The sequence below is a fragment of the Lathamus discolor genome, chromosome 4, assembly GCF_037157495.1.
Source record: "Lathamus discolor isolate bLatDis1 chromosome 4, bLatDis1.hap1, whole genome shotgun sequence".
Lineage (NCBI taxonomy): Eukaryota > Metazoa > Chordata > Aves > Psittaciformes > Psittacidae > Lathamus > Lathamus discolor.
The window spans coordinates 64,528,704-64,544,589 of record NC_088887.1 but is presented as its reverse complement, the minus strand read 5'-3'; the positions used below and the strand labels follow the sequence as shown (position 1 = coordinate 64,544,589).

Genomic DNA, 15,886 nt, shown 5'->3' with positions numbered 1-15,886 from the left:
ACCACAACTCTATCCAGTTTCTCATGATCTCTCTTTTTAAATGTGAATTGATTCATTTCACCCTTATCCTGAACCAATAAAAAGTTTCCCTCTGATAGCTATGGAGAGGATTAAATGAAAATGCTTCTTCTACATCTAAGATCCTAAAAAAGCCCCACTTTCATCACAATTTTCATAACCAGAGGAATTCATTCTCAAGTGATCAAACAGGAAAGGGCCCCTCTGACAGGGCAGCATCCTAGTGCAGAAACTATAAGCACTACATGATTCGTATTGCTGAGGGAATTTAAACTTCTATTTTGTATAAAGTCTAACTAGAATAACAAAAATCCAAAACACATTAAAGAGGCTGGAGAAATTGGAATAACTCCCAGAATTTTTAAATCTCATTTGATGAAAAATTAAGAACTAGAAAGAGTTGAAAAACATCATCCACTGGGAACATACCCTCTGCTGCCCCAGACTGTGCCCCTTTTATTGTCACCTTGGTGCACTCTGAATCCTCCTCCTGTGTTCATGGGCAGGACACAGCTGCCACAGGACACTGCTGCTGCTTAGCAAACAGGAGGTGGCGTACATTAAGAGTGGTCAAAGCAGAGTTAGTTTAAAGTGTTTTAATTTGACAACAAATACACCACAGCACAAGCCCCACTTCATCTGCAGCACCACGGTGGTGCTCGTCAGCAACAGTTGGCCACATCCATGGTGTAGCAGAAGTTCCCAAGCTGTGAGAGGGTGGAACAGAGACCCAAAAAAGAGAGTTCAGTGTGCTCTCCATATCTTCTTTAGTCTTATTACTGACTGCACTCCCAACCTACAACGCTGTCAGGGCAAATTCTCCCTAAACACTCCTCTCATATTTTTAAGATTAAGCTATCGCACAAGCCCTACTCCCACAGGAAACCAAACATCCAAAATAATCCTCTCCCATCTTCTGCACAGCCCTGTGCTGCCTTTCAGTATGATTAAGCACAGTACCGTCATCCCATTCTTAGCTACCTCTGAGCACACCCCTCTCCCAGTGTCCCTGACCACTAGCATCACCAGTGACTTGGGAAGCATTTCATCATCCATGTGGAAGGAGGTCATCTCCCTCACCCTTCTCTGCACCCACCACACAGAAGAGTGATGATGCCTGAAAGCCAGGTTCTGCAACATAGGTTAGAAAGGATGTGTTAACGTAGGAGGCTAATGATTCAATAGCCGCAAGTGCCTGTGCCTCCACTCCTGACACTGGCAGACGCCCTGGCCCACTGAAGAGCAAAGATGCATATGGAGAAGGAAGAAGGACAGGAGAGCCATAGCCTACCCCCTAGATGGGCTGTTCCTGCCTGTTCCTGCCTGCTCCTGCCTGCTGAATGCCTTCATCCAGCGACAAAGTGCTGCAGAAATGACACAGATCCTTTCCTGGATCTTGTGTTATCACTAATAACAAAACAGTTTGCCTCAGAGGTTCTCACTTTTAGTAACTTTTTAAAGGTGGGCAAAACATCTGGGAGGAGGGATGCATTAAAGGACATGACAAACTCCCCTGAGTCTCCCAGAGAAGCGCAGCGAATTGATGCGCCAAACCCATTTCCCACTCTTGTTTGAGAGCAGGCAGGGCTCACCTCAGCTCTACACACTGCAGAAGGCAGCAAGTTTGATGATTTTATTTTATGAAGGATAGAATAGGCAAAACAAATTCTTAGCAACAGAGATTTTGACAGCATAAAATTCATATGAAACAAACTTTAAAAGCAGAGAAACTGGAATACAAAAACCCTGTGGCTCTCTACACCTCTGCACCTCTTTCAGTGTGTTGCTGGCAAGACAAAGGGAGGAAGACACCAATCTTCCCCTTAGCTATTTGCTTGCTTGTTTTTGAGACCTGGGATGAGTGGGAGATGGCCATTCAACTCTGGCTGTTGAGTTTTTGTTTGCTAATAAGCACAAAATGACCTCTGCCTGGATGAATAGTATTATTATAGATGCTGAAGACTACACAGCCCCTTCTTTAGAATGTACTAAATTACTTTTAACAGCAATGATATAAATACATACTCAGATACATGCAAGACTGACTGCATATAAAAGGAAGTCCTGTGTTTATCAGAAGAACTCAAGCTAGGAAAAAATAAAGTTTCCTTTCTGCAATATAGATCGAAACTACCACCCTTTCCTTTCAGAATATAATTTACCAATTTTTCATTATTAAAAAAGTATGATTGGTTCAGATTTTACATTGCTGCACGACTGTGAAACATAAATACTCATATGCTTTCCACTATGATCTAATACCACAATTACCTACACAGCAGAAGAGAATAAGCAAAAAAAAATATTCACCTCATGGCTGTCAACTATTACTTTACTGTATTTTATGATGTGCATGTATGACTGTATTCTCTAAGGGCTCTTTTATGGCTTGTTTCAGAAAGGAAGTATGCAAAAGAACGAGACTCTTCACACAAAAACTCTTGGCTGAAACGCAAGATGCTCTGGACTGAAGACGAAGCTGTCCACGCCTGCCTCTTCCACGGCACTGTGCCCTCCCCCCGTAGAACTGGTGAGCAGCAGCAGCCCCAGCACTGATGAATCCTGCCCACTCAACGTGCTGCAGCTCACGCTTCTGCCAGGAAAGCCTGTGCTATTTCTGTCTCTTATCTCTTGACATTTTAGCACAGAATTACAAGGAGGCTTGGCCATGAGGAACGGAAGAGTCTGTTATGATGGGCTGCAACATCCTCAAGGGACAGGCACCTTGCAGCAGGCTGGTACCTATTCCTACGTGTCCCCTCCAGCCAACCCCCTGCTGAACATCCCTCCTCCCTCATCTGACAAGCAGATCTGTATTTTTGGGATGCAAGAGAAGGCTGCATATGTGCACACCTATCATCCCTCGAACAGGCATGCCCTGTCCCAGAGGGTCACCATGGGCAGAGATGTCGCAGGACCAGCCACTGCACCATGATACAATATACACCCATGCCTAACCCACGGTGACAATACTGCAAAATTTACTGAATTGGATATGGGCTCAAAAACAATGCTTGAAGCAGGCTTTTCTGACAAAAACTATATGATATGGGAGATCACAGAACCATGGAACAGCTTGGGTTGGAAGGGACCTTAAAGATCACGTAGTTCCAACCCTCTGCCATGGGCAAGCATGCCTTCCACTAGACCAGGTTGTTCAAAACCCCATGCAACCTAGCCTTGAAGATACATACATATATATATATTACACACAAACATACATACGTGTATTTGTGTGTGCGTCTTATTTACAGATAAATAAATGTTAATGGAAGTCAATCTAAACACAATCAATCAAAATCCTTCTACTTTACTGCTTTAAAATAATTAAAAAATCATAAAAGTATTACTCTTACTGGAAAGGAAAACATATTGATTTACTTATAGAGATGACAATACAGCAAACCTGATACAAGCTGCAATAAATGCCTTGCAAAACATGTAAGAAGGCAGCCAAGAAAAAAGCAGCCTGCTAAAAGCTGTTTCAAAATTAAATTAGAAATCAAAAAGTAAATTCATAAAGTCATGTCTTTTTATAGCAACTCACAGAGGAGCTTTTGATTGAAATTAACCTGAAATTAATCCGCAAATAAACATGTTCAATAATATTTACTGAAAGGATCGTTTAGTAAAGTAAATACCATAGTGCTTGTATTTGGCTGACTTCTTGGCTGTCACTCAGAAGGCAATCAGGAGGCAGCACACCAAACATAGCAGGGTCCCCTTCATTTGGTAAAGATACCGCAGTATCTTTACCCAAAGTACATCCAGACCTGCACAATCAACATTTTAGATCTCTCTTTCCCTCTACCCATTTTGCACCTAAACCCCTCTAATGATATATCAACTGCAGCAATTAATGAACTTTTGTCCAGAAGGGGAAAGACTTTAACAGCTTAATTAGACAGTAATACATATTAAAATCAAATATTATTCAGATGATGTGTCTATTCTAGTCCTCCCTCTGAAAATAATCGTGACTGTAGGAGAACTGATCATTAGCATTTAGATAACAATCTTGCCAGCCTTCTGTTGAAATATTTTCTCTTTAAACTAAAACTGGGATTTGTTATCTCATGCCAGCAGACCGTTCTAAAATTAGCAATGGCCAGCTCGCATTGGTTTGGATCAGACTCTTAAAAAACCTGGAAAAAAAGTTAATGTCAACTTGCCTGAATAATCAGACTCATGCCTGTTGCTGCAGCAGCAGAAAGACACTCTAAGTACTGACTAAGAAGCAACCTCTTCCCATAAATACCATTTTTGTGCGCAAAAGGCACTCTTTAACCATATAGAGCATTAGTTTCACTTGTCTGATAAATTATATTCCAGATGACAGCCAACACAAGGGACAAACTTCTCACTATCACAAATCCTTGAGGTATCTTCAAAACAAAACATGCCTCAATGCTGCAGAGCAGGAAAGGGCTTTGTACCTTTGTTGCATTGCCTTTGAGAGCAGACAAAAATTCCTCAGCATCCCTGAGTCAGGCTAAGTTATGTGATCACCATGGCGAAAGAAAACAGTCTCATCTCTCTCTTTTATTAATTAGTGAATCCCACAGCCTTCCCCCTTCTGGCACCTATGTGTAAACCGGACAGCAAAGCCTTCCAGTTTCTAAAATGGGACAAGACACAGACCTGCTGCAGAAACAGCTTTTTACAGCGTTCGTAAGGATGTGCGTCCCTCAGAAACCCCTGCCCTCAGTTCAACCACACACAAACAGACTGCTCACACCAAAAATCCCAACTGCTTCCAACAGGACAAGAAGCCAAACTTCAGCAGGGGCCAACCCACGCTTTGAAAGTGCCAGAAACGAGTTGTGAGACAAACCCGACCGCAGGTTTTGCTATTTAACCCCTTGATAACTGGCCTGCAGATGTGATGGACCAAACCTGATGCCAGGCTCCAGGTCCTCCTGATGACCTTCAGAAGAGGGGCAAAGGAGGCCCCATCAGCTCCTTTGGGCAGGCATCATTGCCTGAGCCCACAGGTGACTCCAGCTAACAGTGGCTAGCACACAGCAAGTTCTGTGCAGACAAGGGAAGAAGTTACGCTTAAAAGACTGTGCAGAAAGCGCTCTTATTTCCAGATGTTTCATATTTTTCTCTCTACTTTTGAAAATAGAATGTCTTTTTAATACGAAAAGTAATATTCCCTCCATCTGTCCTTCCCTTCTGAACTGAGAGACATCACATGTACATGCATCGTTAAATTAATGTTTGTTCTTGCTAACCAAATAAAGAAGCTCAAATTACATGCAAAGACAATCACATTAAATTGTTGGGCACACGCTGCGGGTTTGGTTTTTTGTTAAGCTATTCAAACAATTTTAAAGGTTTTCAGCAACGCTCCAGCAACATAAGCAAAACTTCCCGCAAAGCGGAGGTAACGAGTTTAGCATTACTGCTGAGGAAGACGGTAACAGAGCCAAGCAAGTAAAACCAGCATATCAGCAACCCCACCACCACCCCGAACTGTCAGGAAAAGGCACGGCTCAAGCTGTAGGAGGAATCTGAACTGGCAGGAGAAAGAGGATCTGGGCCTGGTAAATGGGGAGAACCTGTCCCCAGGCCCATCTGCATGATGCACTAGAAAGAAATTTTTCTCACTTTTTTCACCCTTATTTTTTGGTTTGGGGCTGGGGCTTTTATTTTCTTTTTTTTTTTTTTTTTTTTTTTTTTTTTGCATAATGGTCAGGACAGCAACTTCCCAGCCGAAGTACTGGTCTGTTCCAAGCAAGAGGCTTCTGTAATCAGGAGCAGCTTGGGTTGGTGCAAGGCTAGGGATAAACAGGTAGCTTTCAGCTGGCACTGCGTCTCCCTGTTGCTCCCTCCCCAGCTGTAGAAGCACAGCTGTTGTGAGAGCTGGGGCAATGCCAAGGTCACGCAGCTTTCTCAAATCCCATAGTTTATCTTTGTCCAGGCTCTCATGTCCTATTAGAACTAATGTTGGGTTCTTCCCATGACAGTTTACCCCAGACTGGGAAAGCCTGTTGTAAAATACCAGATTTTAACAAGACTGCATTGAAAAAGATTCAGCTTGATATGTGATGAGTGAGTGCCGGAAAGCTGAAACCACATGCGCCCTGAACAGTTTTGATCCGTACTCCCTGAAATCTGAATGAATCCAGCGCAGCAGAGGTCAGCAATTACAATGTTGCAATTCTTAAAGACATTAATCAAAGTGAAATATTAGTTACAAGTGGCCTTCTGAAGCTTAAGGAAAGGCTTCTAAAGAGGAGCGACTTACGACTTGAGAAGAAAGTGGCATCCCATAGTTACAGATATTACAGGTGGGTTACTGAAGTGCAAGAGAGAATTATGGTTTTTATCTGAACTCTAAGCAGTGCTTCTTAAAAGAAACAGCATGAAATGTTGAACAGAGTAGTAAAATTAGAGGGGACATTCTAAATACGACAGTGGAATACCCATACAGACTTTGCAAGTTGGAAGTGTAACAGGATTATTAACCTAAAATTATGAGACGGCAAACAAAAAATAACTCTAGACTACAAGAAAAAAACTTCCCAGAGCATAAAATCCTCCATGGCATAAATAAAATATTGATGCAGCATTTTATGTGGCAGCATATTGACCACATGGACAAAGCTTTGTCTAGAAAGAGCACACGTAGCCTCCCCCTGACCTGCAAGCACAGGCACACAGCATTAACAACAGTCTGACCTGTTGGGCAACCAGCCAGCCCCAGGAGTCTGCCTGAACATGAACTGATAAGATTAGAAACAAGGAATACAGTGTACTGTTACAGCCCATACACAGCACTCATTGCTGCATCCCTGCATCGATGATCCCTGCAAATCAAGTGCAGCATCTCTGCCAAACCCTATTCAACAGCAGAAAATAAACTGTCCTAGCTCCAGTGTATACCACCAGTGCTTTTTATCTCCCCAGATCCCAGCCTCCCTAATAATAACTCTGTGTTTGTAAGGCATCTTCCCTCTGAAGATCACGAAGCACATGAGGGTGGGTGAGTGCTACTGGGGCAGGTTTTCAGCGGGGAGACATACAGCTCAGAAAGTTCATGCAGCTCACCAGAGGTCAATGGCCACACTCGGCATAGAACCACACTCTCTCTTCCTTCTGTGCCTTAAAACCACAGTAGCACTGTCTCCCCGAGCAGCAAACAGCAGAGGTTTAGGGGAGGTGGGTAAAAACCCCCAGAATTAAAACGTGCACAGGTTCTTAGGGCTGAGCCGAGCAAGTCTATCCATCTCTCTGAGTAACCAGCTACAGAACACTGTCATATGCTAAGCGTTACCAGCGTTTGTCATGAATCATTCAGAGGGATGACGTGCAGGGATTAAACTTAGCATTCACATTTGTCAGCAAGAGGAGTCCCAACAGAGGCATGTAACACTGACACAAACTAACAGGAAAGATCTAGGGCTAACAGCACAAAGTCCTCCCCATAGCCCCACAACCCTTCCAGGTGTGACTGAGCTGGCCATCCCAATCCAGAAGGAAAAGTTCAATGTCAGCACTGGCACCTTTTGGTCACATCGGGCCCATCATGTTTTTTTTTCTTTCTTCAAGTAAAAGTTAACAGCATCATCCAAATATGGGCAAAACTACTCCACTTATGGAAAATGCAATGAACATGAAATGTGCAAATGGCAGGTTTTCTGAAAAGCATCGAATGATGAATTTCCCTGACTCAGCCCCTCAGCAATCGCCTCTCCTATGCTCACTCAATTCTGTGAGGACAGCTGTAATTGCTGTGATTTTAGATACTCCTGGCTACATTTTTCACAGTCCCCTTTGGTGTGATTGTTAATCTCCTGCACTGAAACACATTTTTAGCCATCTGCCAGACAAAAAAAAAAATCGTCAAGATCAGAGACTTTAACATGAGGAGCATCAGTCCTATTTGGATGGCTTTACACCAAAGTTCAGGCACTGGCCAGCCAAACTGCAGTATCAGAAGCAACTAAGTCAGAGAGAAAAAACAAAAGTTAGGTAAGTCCATGGGCCTATGCATACCATGTGCTGCTGACAAGAAAGGCACTCCTATCTGTGCAAACCTGATCATTAAAAAGTCAAGATGAAGAGTCTCCTCTGCTCAAGACAGAGCATGCCCCCATACAACCCACTGCTTCTTGTGAGGGATATAAATGTTTGTAAATGCCAGATTTCATCTGCTTCTTCCTGCAGAACCCAGGGTGGCATCTTCACCTGATAAGCAATGTATTCAAAAAGGAAATGCAGCAGCGGAAAATCACTGCAAGGTCTGCTTCATGTTTAACCTACTGTAACCAGTGTAGGATGAGGCAAGACTCACAAAAAGTAATGACTCAATGTCTCTTTTGGGGAATTTCTACAAACAGAGCAACTGAAAAGCCTAGATAACAAATTAGCGCTGCTCCCTCTGCTTTGCAATCTCATGTGAAGCCAAGGGTAGTAACCTTTCCCTTGGGCTAGCAAATGGCAGCCTTGCACCCGAAACAGCAAAATAGCCCTGCAAAGCTGATACATCGGAGAAGCATCTAGTGCAATACAGGGGAGCGCAGCCTATCCGTCACTTCACTCAAGGATGCTGACATATCATTTTCCTTGTGCGCACATCTTACTGTCTACCATTACCTATACCCCATCCTGGTAATGTGCCACATGCCTGTCTGTCACTTTGGCCATGTTCGTTGTTCTGGGAAAAACCAGAGACATGTTTTGTTTTTCTAGGTTGCTTCTTTTTCATGCAAATGTTGTTCTCAGTTTGTATTGCAAGCAAGCAAGCAAGAAGCCCCACACCTGGCGTGGGATATGCCTGGTTTGGGATGAAATTACTAAAGACTTGAATGCATTTAACTGGCTATTAGATCTTGAGAATTACTGAAAAAAACCCAAAATTCTCAGTGAGAAACTGCAATAATTCTTAAAAAAAAAAAAAAAAATACAAAAAACCCCCAAACCCCACACTCAGTAAAGAAGGCAGATTTACCATAATGCCTCAACAATCTAAGGGAGCCATTTACTTTGACAGAACCTAAATTCCCCAAGCGGTTTGACAGTGGTAATGGAAACAGAGGAGCCAATAAATTATAACCTTGTGGGTAATGCGCCTACCATTATAAACCACTCTTAGCCTTCTGCTTTATCCCCTGGGAGGGGGACGCTCCAGCAGTTTCTAGATTTCCTCTCCCCCCTTCTTCCAGTGTACTCTTTCAGCAGTCAGACCCTTTTATAATGTCTAATACCATACTCTGCATATACATAGCGTCTTTAATGCGAACATCACAAGATATGTTACACCATTTAGAAACAAGACTATTGGCTTTGTTTTTTTACAGGGTGAAATAGAGGCACTGGGAGACGAACTGGCTTACTAAAAGTCACATACCACTCTGTACCCATAGAATCCCAAATATTTTCCAAGCAGGTATTAGTAGATAAACACCACTTTGAGATCTTTCATACTGAAGGTGCATACCAGATAACTTAAAACACCAAAGTACTTTGGAAGCATTTCTGCAGACAACTTTAGGACCAGCTGCAGTGTCAGCTCATCCTCAGCCCAGCCCTTCTCACACTGGGCTTCAGCACCCTGGATAGACCGAATCTGCCATAAGCTATGGGAAAAGAAGGACCAAAGACCAGATAGGGAAATAAAAAACCCCGAGAGTGTTGCCAAAGTCATAAACAGCATTTGTTGATTTTACAAAATACTGTCTATACGAAGAAGACTTCCCTAAAGTATAAGGTGTAGAAGCAAAACACAGGTGTAACAGCAACACAAAAGCTGGCCCTGCTCCGTCTTCGAAGGTTAATTAAAATTCTCATAGAAACAGATCCCTGGTGTGATTCTAACATATCGGTCTGAGAATCTGGGCAAGTCTGAAGTCTGATGGAAGTGACCTTGGCTCTCTGCCATTACATTTCATAATTAGCAGTTTCCTTCCCACCCAAAAAGCCCATGATGGTATGCCCCATTTTATATACCGCACTACCTAAAATGAAAGGTATTAATTAGTAAAACAATGTAATTTGCATTTAAGCCCCAGGCAGCAAATCTACGGCAATTTCTGAAATTAAAATATATATATCTCATAAAGAATCACTTTTAAGGGAGCTAAGCTGTCAAAGACCAACATAAGACTAAAAGGGACTCAATTCTGCTCCTCAGTATCAGCCTCAAAAAGCCTAATTCTAGGCTGGTTTGTACCCCATCTATTGTTTAGTACAGAGAGAGGTTCTGTACTTGTCTCCAGGATAGCTCAGCAATCAGCTGTATCAGCAGCTCCAAGGAGGATTATTCTCCCCTGATGCTTTTACAAAAGCAGATTAGTTCAGACTTTCTTTCACTGTAATGAACCTTGTAAGGATCAAGAACATTGCATCGATTTCCAGGAAAATATTGTGTCATTGGTCAAAAGGCCAAACAAACAGTTTTACAGACTCACTCTGCCCTAGCAAACCCACTGCCCCAGAATCACCCATGAGCCCCAGCAAGGGTTAAAACCTGCAGCTGTTAACCATAAAAGTCAAAATGTGATTCTCAGGTCATGTGCAACTTTGCTTCCTATAAAATTCAGATGGGTAACGCCACACACAGAAACAGACAAAAGAGTTGAAGATGCTCACCGAAGCGCTAATCAATCAAAGCCAGATAATGATAGAACGTGATGTGTTTTTATTTACCATATGATAATCTGCAATAATGGCTAGGGAAGTGACTTCTTAAAAGCCTGCCAATTTAAGGTGAAATCATGAACATTCAACTTCTCTAAAAATTTGCATAAACACCTAAAATTACTCTCAAGTAACTTTCTCCATCAAGCATTTCCTTACATGCACACCTCCCTGCAACATCCTAACTTGACTACGATTTAAAGATATGCAAACCAGAGATTGTCTTCTGCTGGATGGTCACAAAAGCTTGGTCAGGGGGCAAGACCCTGCCTCTACAACACAAATCCTGCAGGCGTAGTAAGCCTTCCACGCAGACCCTACCTCCTGTGACAGAAGACTATGTGGACGCCAAACCAGACTGTGAGGATACTGTATTTTAAACTACCTAATGAATGCAAACTTCTATTTTTGTAATGCTGAAACTCAAGATGACAGGAGTTGTCTGCTACAACAAAGCCGCAACACTAAGTTTAGTTGAAGGACAAACAAGTAAAGAAGAAGAGGGCAGAATCTCACTGCCTGTTTCCTTCTTTAAATTACAAAACAAATTGTTATTAAATACCCGAAGATCATTGAGGACTACAGCTCAGTAACAAAGGATCTACTCCTCCAGAAATACTGCCGAGCATATTTCACTTCAGATTCCAAAACTGAATGTTACGGAACAATGTATGGCATTTGCCATCATTTCCTGTAGGCAAAACTTCAAAACGCCAGTACAGGTCTGTCTGTTTTTCTCAGAAAAAAAAAAAAACCAAACCTGGAAATTAATTAATTGAAACATTTATATAAGGATACAACTTCACAAGCAATCCCTGCACTGACCTTTCAACATCAAAAGCCTGTACACGAAACTACAGCTCAAGCAGATTTCATGACAGATCAAAGACAAATTAAATATATCCATCATATATATGACATTACAAATATGAAGTTCACAATCTTCCATTCCAGTCTCCTAAAGAGGTCCTATAGTAAATTGTATCATATCAAATTAGACAATAATTCCAAACACTGTAAGGAATTGATCTCGTCCCCTTTGAGTCAATGAAAACCTTGCTATGGATTTTAAAGGGAGCAAGATCGGGCACTCGATTGCAGTTTTAAAATAAATAAATGCAGATGCTGCAGTACTCGCGTTCAATAAATCACACACCTTATACATAAAAATGAAATTACGCTCCCTTGGGAGGGGAAACTTCAGCTTCAAGTCCCACTCAGTTCTGGCTGGCAGAAGGACTCTCTGTGGCTGCAACCACACACGCAGAGCCCGGGAGAGGAGAACTCGGGGCGATTAATAAGAGGGGAGATGAAAGCGCCGGTGCCGGACCGGCCGAGTGTCCCCGCAGGCAGCACGGAGGCGAGAGCCAGCTCCTGCCTGCACCTGACAGGCACCTGGCAGAGGCCGACACGCCGAATGAAAGCGCTTTCGAGGCACTTTGCAGTTCTTAACTCAGGGAGCCACGTCCAGCTCCGTTCACCCCGCGCTGCCCCGGGACCCGTCGGTGCGGTCGCTACCAGCCAGCCAGTGCGAGTCCCCGCGGAGGGTCCCGGGGCGCCCCCGGCCCCTCCCGCCACCCCGAGTACTTTGAGGACAGCCCTGGCCGAGCCTCCCCGAGCCTCCCATCTTTACATCACGGGGGGACACAACCGCAGCTACCGACCGCAGCTGCGGGGAACTGCCCACACCGCACTGCCCCGCGGGGCACTGCCCGCTGGACGTCCCGCCGGCGAACGGGGACCGCACACACGCCCGACCGCTCCCCCCGGTCCCGGCACCCACCTTTCCCAGCAGGGCGCTGCGGCTGGCGGCCGCCAGCTCCCGCAGGCTGGCGGCGGCCGAGGCGGCGGCGGCGGCGACGGCGCTGGGGGCGGCGGCGGCGGCGGCGGGCTGGGGGTACGAGGGGGCCGCTGCGCTGGGGCTGCCGCTGGCGCCCCCGGCGGCGCGGGGCCGCTGTCGGATGCCGTCCAGGAGGCGGACGAGGAGGATGTTGGCGGGCAGCTCGTCCACGCCGCAGCCCACCAGGATGCGGCACTCGGGGCAGCGCAGCTCGTGGCGGGAGCTGACGATGCTCTCCAGGCAGCGGCGGCAGAAGGTGTGCTGGCACGGCAGCACCTTGGCCGTGGTGTCCAGCCGCTCCAGGCACACGGAGCACTCCAGCAGGTCCAGCAGCGACGACTCGTCCATCGCCGCCGCCGGCTCCCGCTCCGCCGCCGCTCCGCCGCCGCTCCGCCGCCCCCTCGCCTCCGCCTCCGCCCCCGCCCCGCCGCCGCCGCCGCCGCCTCCGCCTCCCCTCCGCGGGGCAGCGCAGGGCCCCGACGCCCCTAGGGCCGCCACGGCCGCCGGCGGCGGGGGGGGGCCGGCAGCGGCGCGGCGGGGGCCATCGGCGCGGCGGGGGTGAGCGAGGAGGCGGCGGCGGGGCTGCCCCCGGCGGCGGACCGCGGTGACCTCGGGGGCCGCCTGGGCGGCGCTGCCCACCGCCGTGCGGCGCAGCGGCGATGCCAGCGGCGCGGTGCGGGAGGAGGGCACCTGCCCGCCCGCGCCTCCTCCCGCCGCCCGGCGCGGCGAGGCTCAGCGGCTGCGGCGGGGCCCGGCTCGGCCCGGCGAGCTGCCCGCCGCGCCTCCGCGCGGGGCGGGGAGCCCCGGGGGGGGGGGGGGGGGGGGCGCCCGCGGCACGGCGGCCGCCCCGCAGGCGGTCCCCGCCCGCCCCACCGCCTCTCCATGGCTCCCTGTAACCCGACTCAGCAGGGATCTCCGCCCGCCTGCCTCCGCCGCGGCTGCCACCTCCTCCTCCTGCTCCAGGCGCAGGCTGCCGGGACAAGCGGAGGAGAACCCCTCGGGGAAGCTGAGGACACCCGGGAGGGAACCGGGGGGAGCCCCCGCAGCCCTGACCGAGTCGGGCTCTGCAGTGGTCGCGCGGTCGCGGCGGCCGCCAGCCTGGAACGTGTCCTTGGGCACAATCTCCCCCTCGGGGGAACAGCGCCGGTGTCCCGGGCCGGGAGCTGGGCCGGGGCAGAGCCGGCGTCCTGCCCTGCCATCGCTGGCGGTGCGGCTCCCCCTGGCGGGCTCGGTAGGGCGCAGCACGGAGCTCCCGGTGCATCCTCACGGGCGCGTCAGCGCGTCCCCGGTTAATGGTGCTTTAGTCGTTACTGTATCGTGCCCAACACATGCGGTGCTGGGAAGGTGAAAATCAGAAGGGAGGTCGAGCCTCTTCTTCCTAGCGGCTGTCCTGTGCTCAGCCCGCGCCTGCCCCCGTGCTTTCGGTCTGCGCCCGGTACCCGCGTCCCGGGTGAACTCTTTCTCAGGCCCTGCTGGAAGGGGCGAGACCCTGGCATTTTGGACTTACACATCCGTGGTGGCTAGTAAGCACAGGAGATACAAAAAGATAGGGTGCAGCCACTTGTACCTGTGGAAGATGGATGGAACTTCTCAGAGAAGCTGCAGACAAAGCCCCATGCTTCAGACAAATGTTTCTTTCGAAAAATCTTTTTGGTTTTTTAGCTCTTTTGACTGTTTGCATGATTGAGGGCTCTGCTTAAGCCAGAAACTACAACTGAAATATGTCGCCACCTTGCCAAAGAGAATTTTCATTTATGGTCCAAGCTTTCTTCCATACCTGCGCCTGAGATGTAACAGAGCACTTTTAGCTTTCAGGAATGCAATCCAAGGGCTTGCAGAAGCTCTCCTATTCCTCTCTCAAGTGACACTTTCAAAATTGACTTCTTCTGAGAGCTGTCTCAGGAAGGCTGTACAAAATCTTCCTGTCAGCATTAGGCCTCTATAGTTAACTTCTGATGCTATAGAGCAAGATGACCCTGTTGTGCTAAAGGTAATCTAGACATCGTATATTTAAATTGACTAAATTTCCGTGTGCAAAAAGCCATGAATCTTGCTGCTGTTGTGTTACTGTAGAAGAGAAGGGGTAAGTGCAAAGCTAAAGAAAAGCTCCTGATGCAGAGCTGAGATCAGTATTTGTTGCTGAGTAATGTCCAGTAATCTAACCTATGTCCTTGCAGAAAGAAATACCAAACTCAACAGTTTTAAACTATAAATAATACTGATGCCAGGAGAAATGTGAAATACAGTATCAAGGACTTGGGCTTTCTCTGGACTGCAACTGTTAATTTAAGAAAAAAGAGTAATGGAGAGCCTTTAAGGATAAAAGGCATCGCTTCAGCAAGGAGAGGGGAATACTGGAAAATCTGTAAGGAAATACATAATCATTCCAGCACCTCAGATTCCTTCCTTCAGAGGTGAAAACTTAAATATTGCTGTCAAAACAGAAGAGCCCAAAGTGTTCTGTTACACACCAGTGTATCTCTAGTGATTAGAAGGGTGCTTTTCCTCCCTCCTTCCTTCTGGTTTCTCCAGGGCTTGCAGCCAAACCAACCTGCCACTGGGTCACCCAGAGTTGCTGGTTTACATATTCCCAAAGCAGGAATAACACTCTGGAGAACCAGCATCCAAAGACGATGAGAGGGTCTCTTGGTATCAGGTCAGTTTTAAAAAGGTATGGATGTGCAAAACATTTATTATTCAATAGAAGAAATCACTGGTACTTACAATGAGAGTCTGGTGTAGACTATTTGTAAACACCCTCTTGAACATGAGCTGGTTGTCATTGCAAAGAAACAGAAGCTAAACCAGAGGGAGAGGAGGTGAGGGAGCTCTCAAACCACCCTTGAGGGGGGATGTAGCTGAGAGACACCGAGGAGGAGGGAGGAAATGGGAAACCAGAGGAGGACAGGGAAAAGGGCACAAGAGAAGGAGAAGAGGTGAGGGAAAAGGAAGGGTGGCAAGGATTAAAAGAGGGGAGGATTTATACACAAACTACACAAGGGACTGGAGACAAGAAAAAGCCCACTTCTATAAAAAGGAGGGAGAGATTTGCCAGTTGGGCTCCAACTAGTAAAAACACCTCCTGAGTGTTTGAAGAGCCTTTGATGTCAGAAGAAGCATTTTCACACTTAAGAGTTCAGTGTGTGTTTGTGTGCTTCCCTGTGCCTGGGCCTAAATGAGACTTAGGCCAGGCCTGAAGGAAATTGAAGGAAAAAGAAAGTCATCATACATACTTTCTCTTCTTGCTGGAGAGACCATGGGAAATACTACATTAAATATTCAGAAATTAAATACTCAGATTATTAATTTTAGAAACAGAAAAAAAAAAGATTAAACGCTCAGAAGCCTGAGATAAAACACATAGAAAGGAATGGAAAGAGA

At 46.7% G+C, this 15,886-nt stretch overlaps 1 protein-coding gene across 1 annotated transcript in view; it reads right to left on the bottom strand.

Annotated features, from left to right (window-relative positions):
- Nucleotides 1-12,910, bottom strand: part of SH3RF3 (SH3 domain containing ring finger 3) — a 254,351-nt gene extending 241,441 nt beyond the window's left edge. Inside the window, exon 1 of the mRNA XM_065677840.1 lies at nucleotides 12,449-12,910. Within this exon, the coding sequence (XP_065533912.1) occupies nucleotides 12,449-12,853 (405 nt within the window). The 5' untranslated portion in view covers nucleotides 12,854-12,910. The remainder of the gene's footprint in view (nucleotides 1-12,448) is intronic.
- Between the last annotated feature and the right edge of the window lie 2,976 nt (nucleotides 12,911-15,886).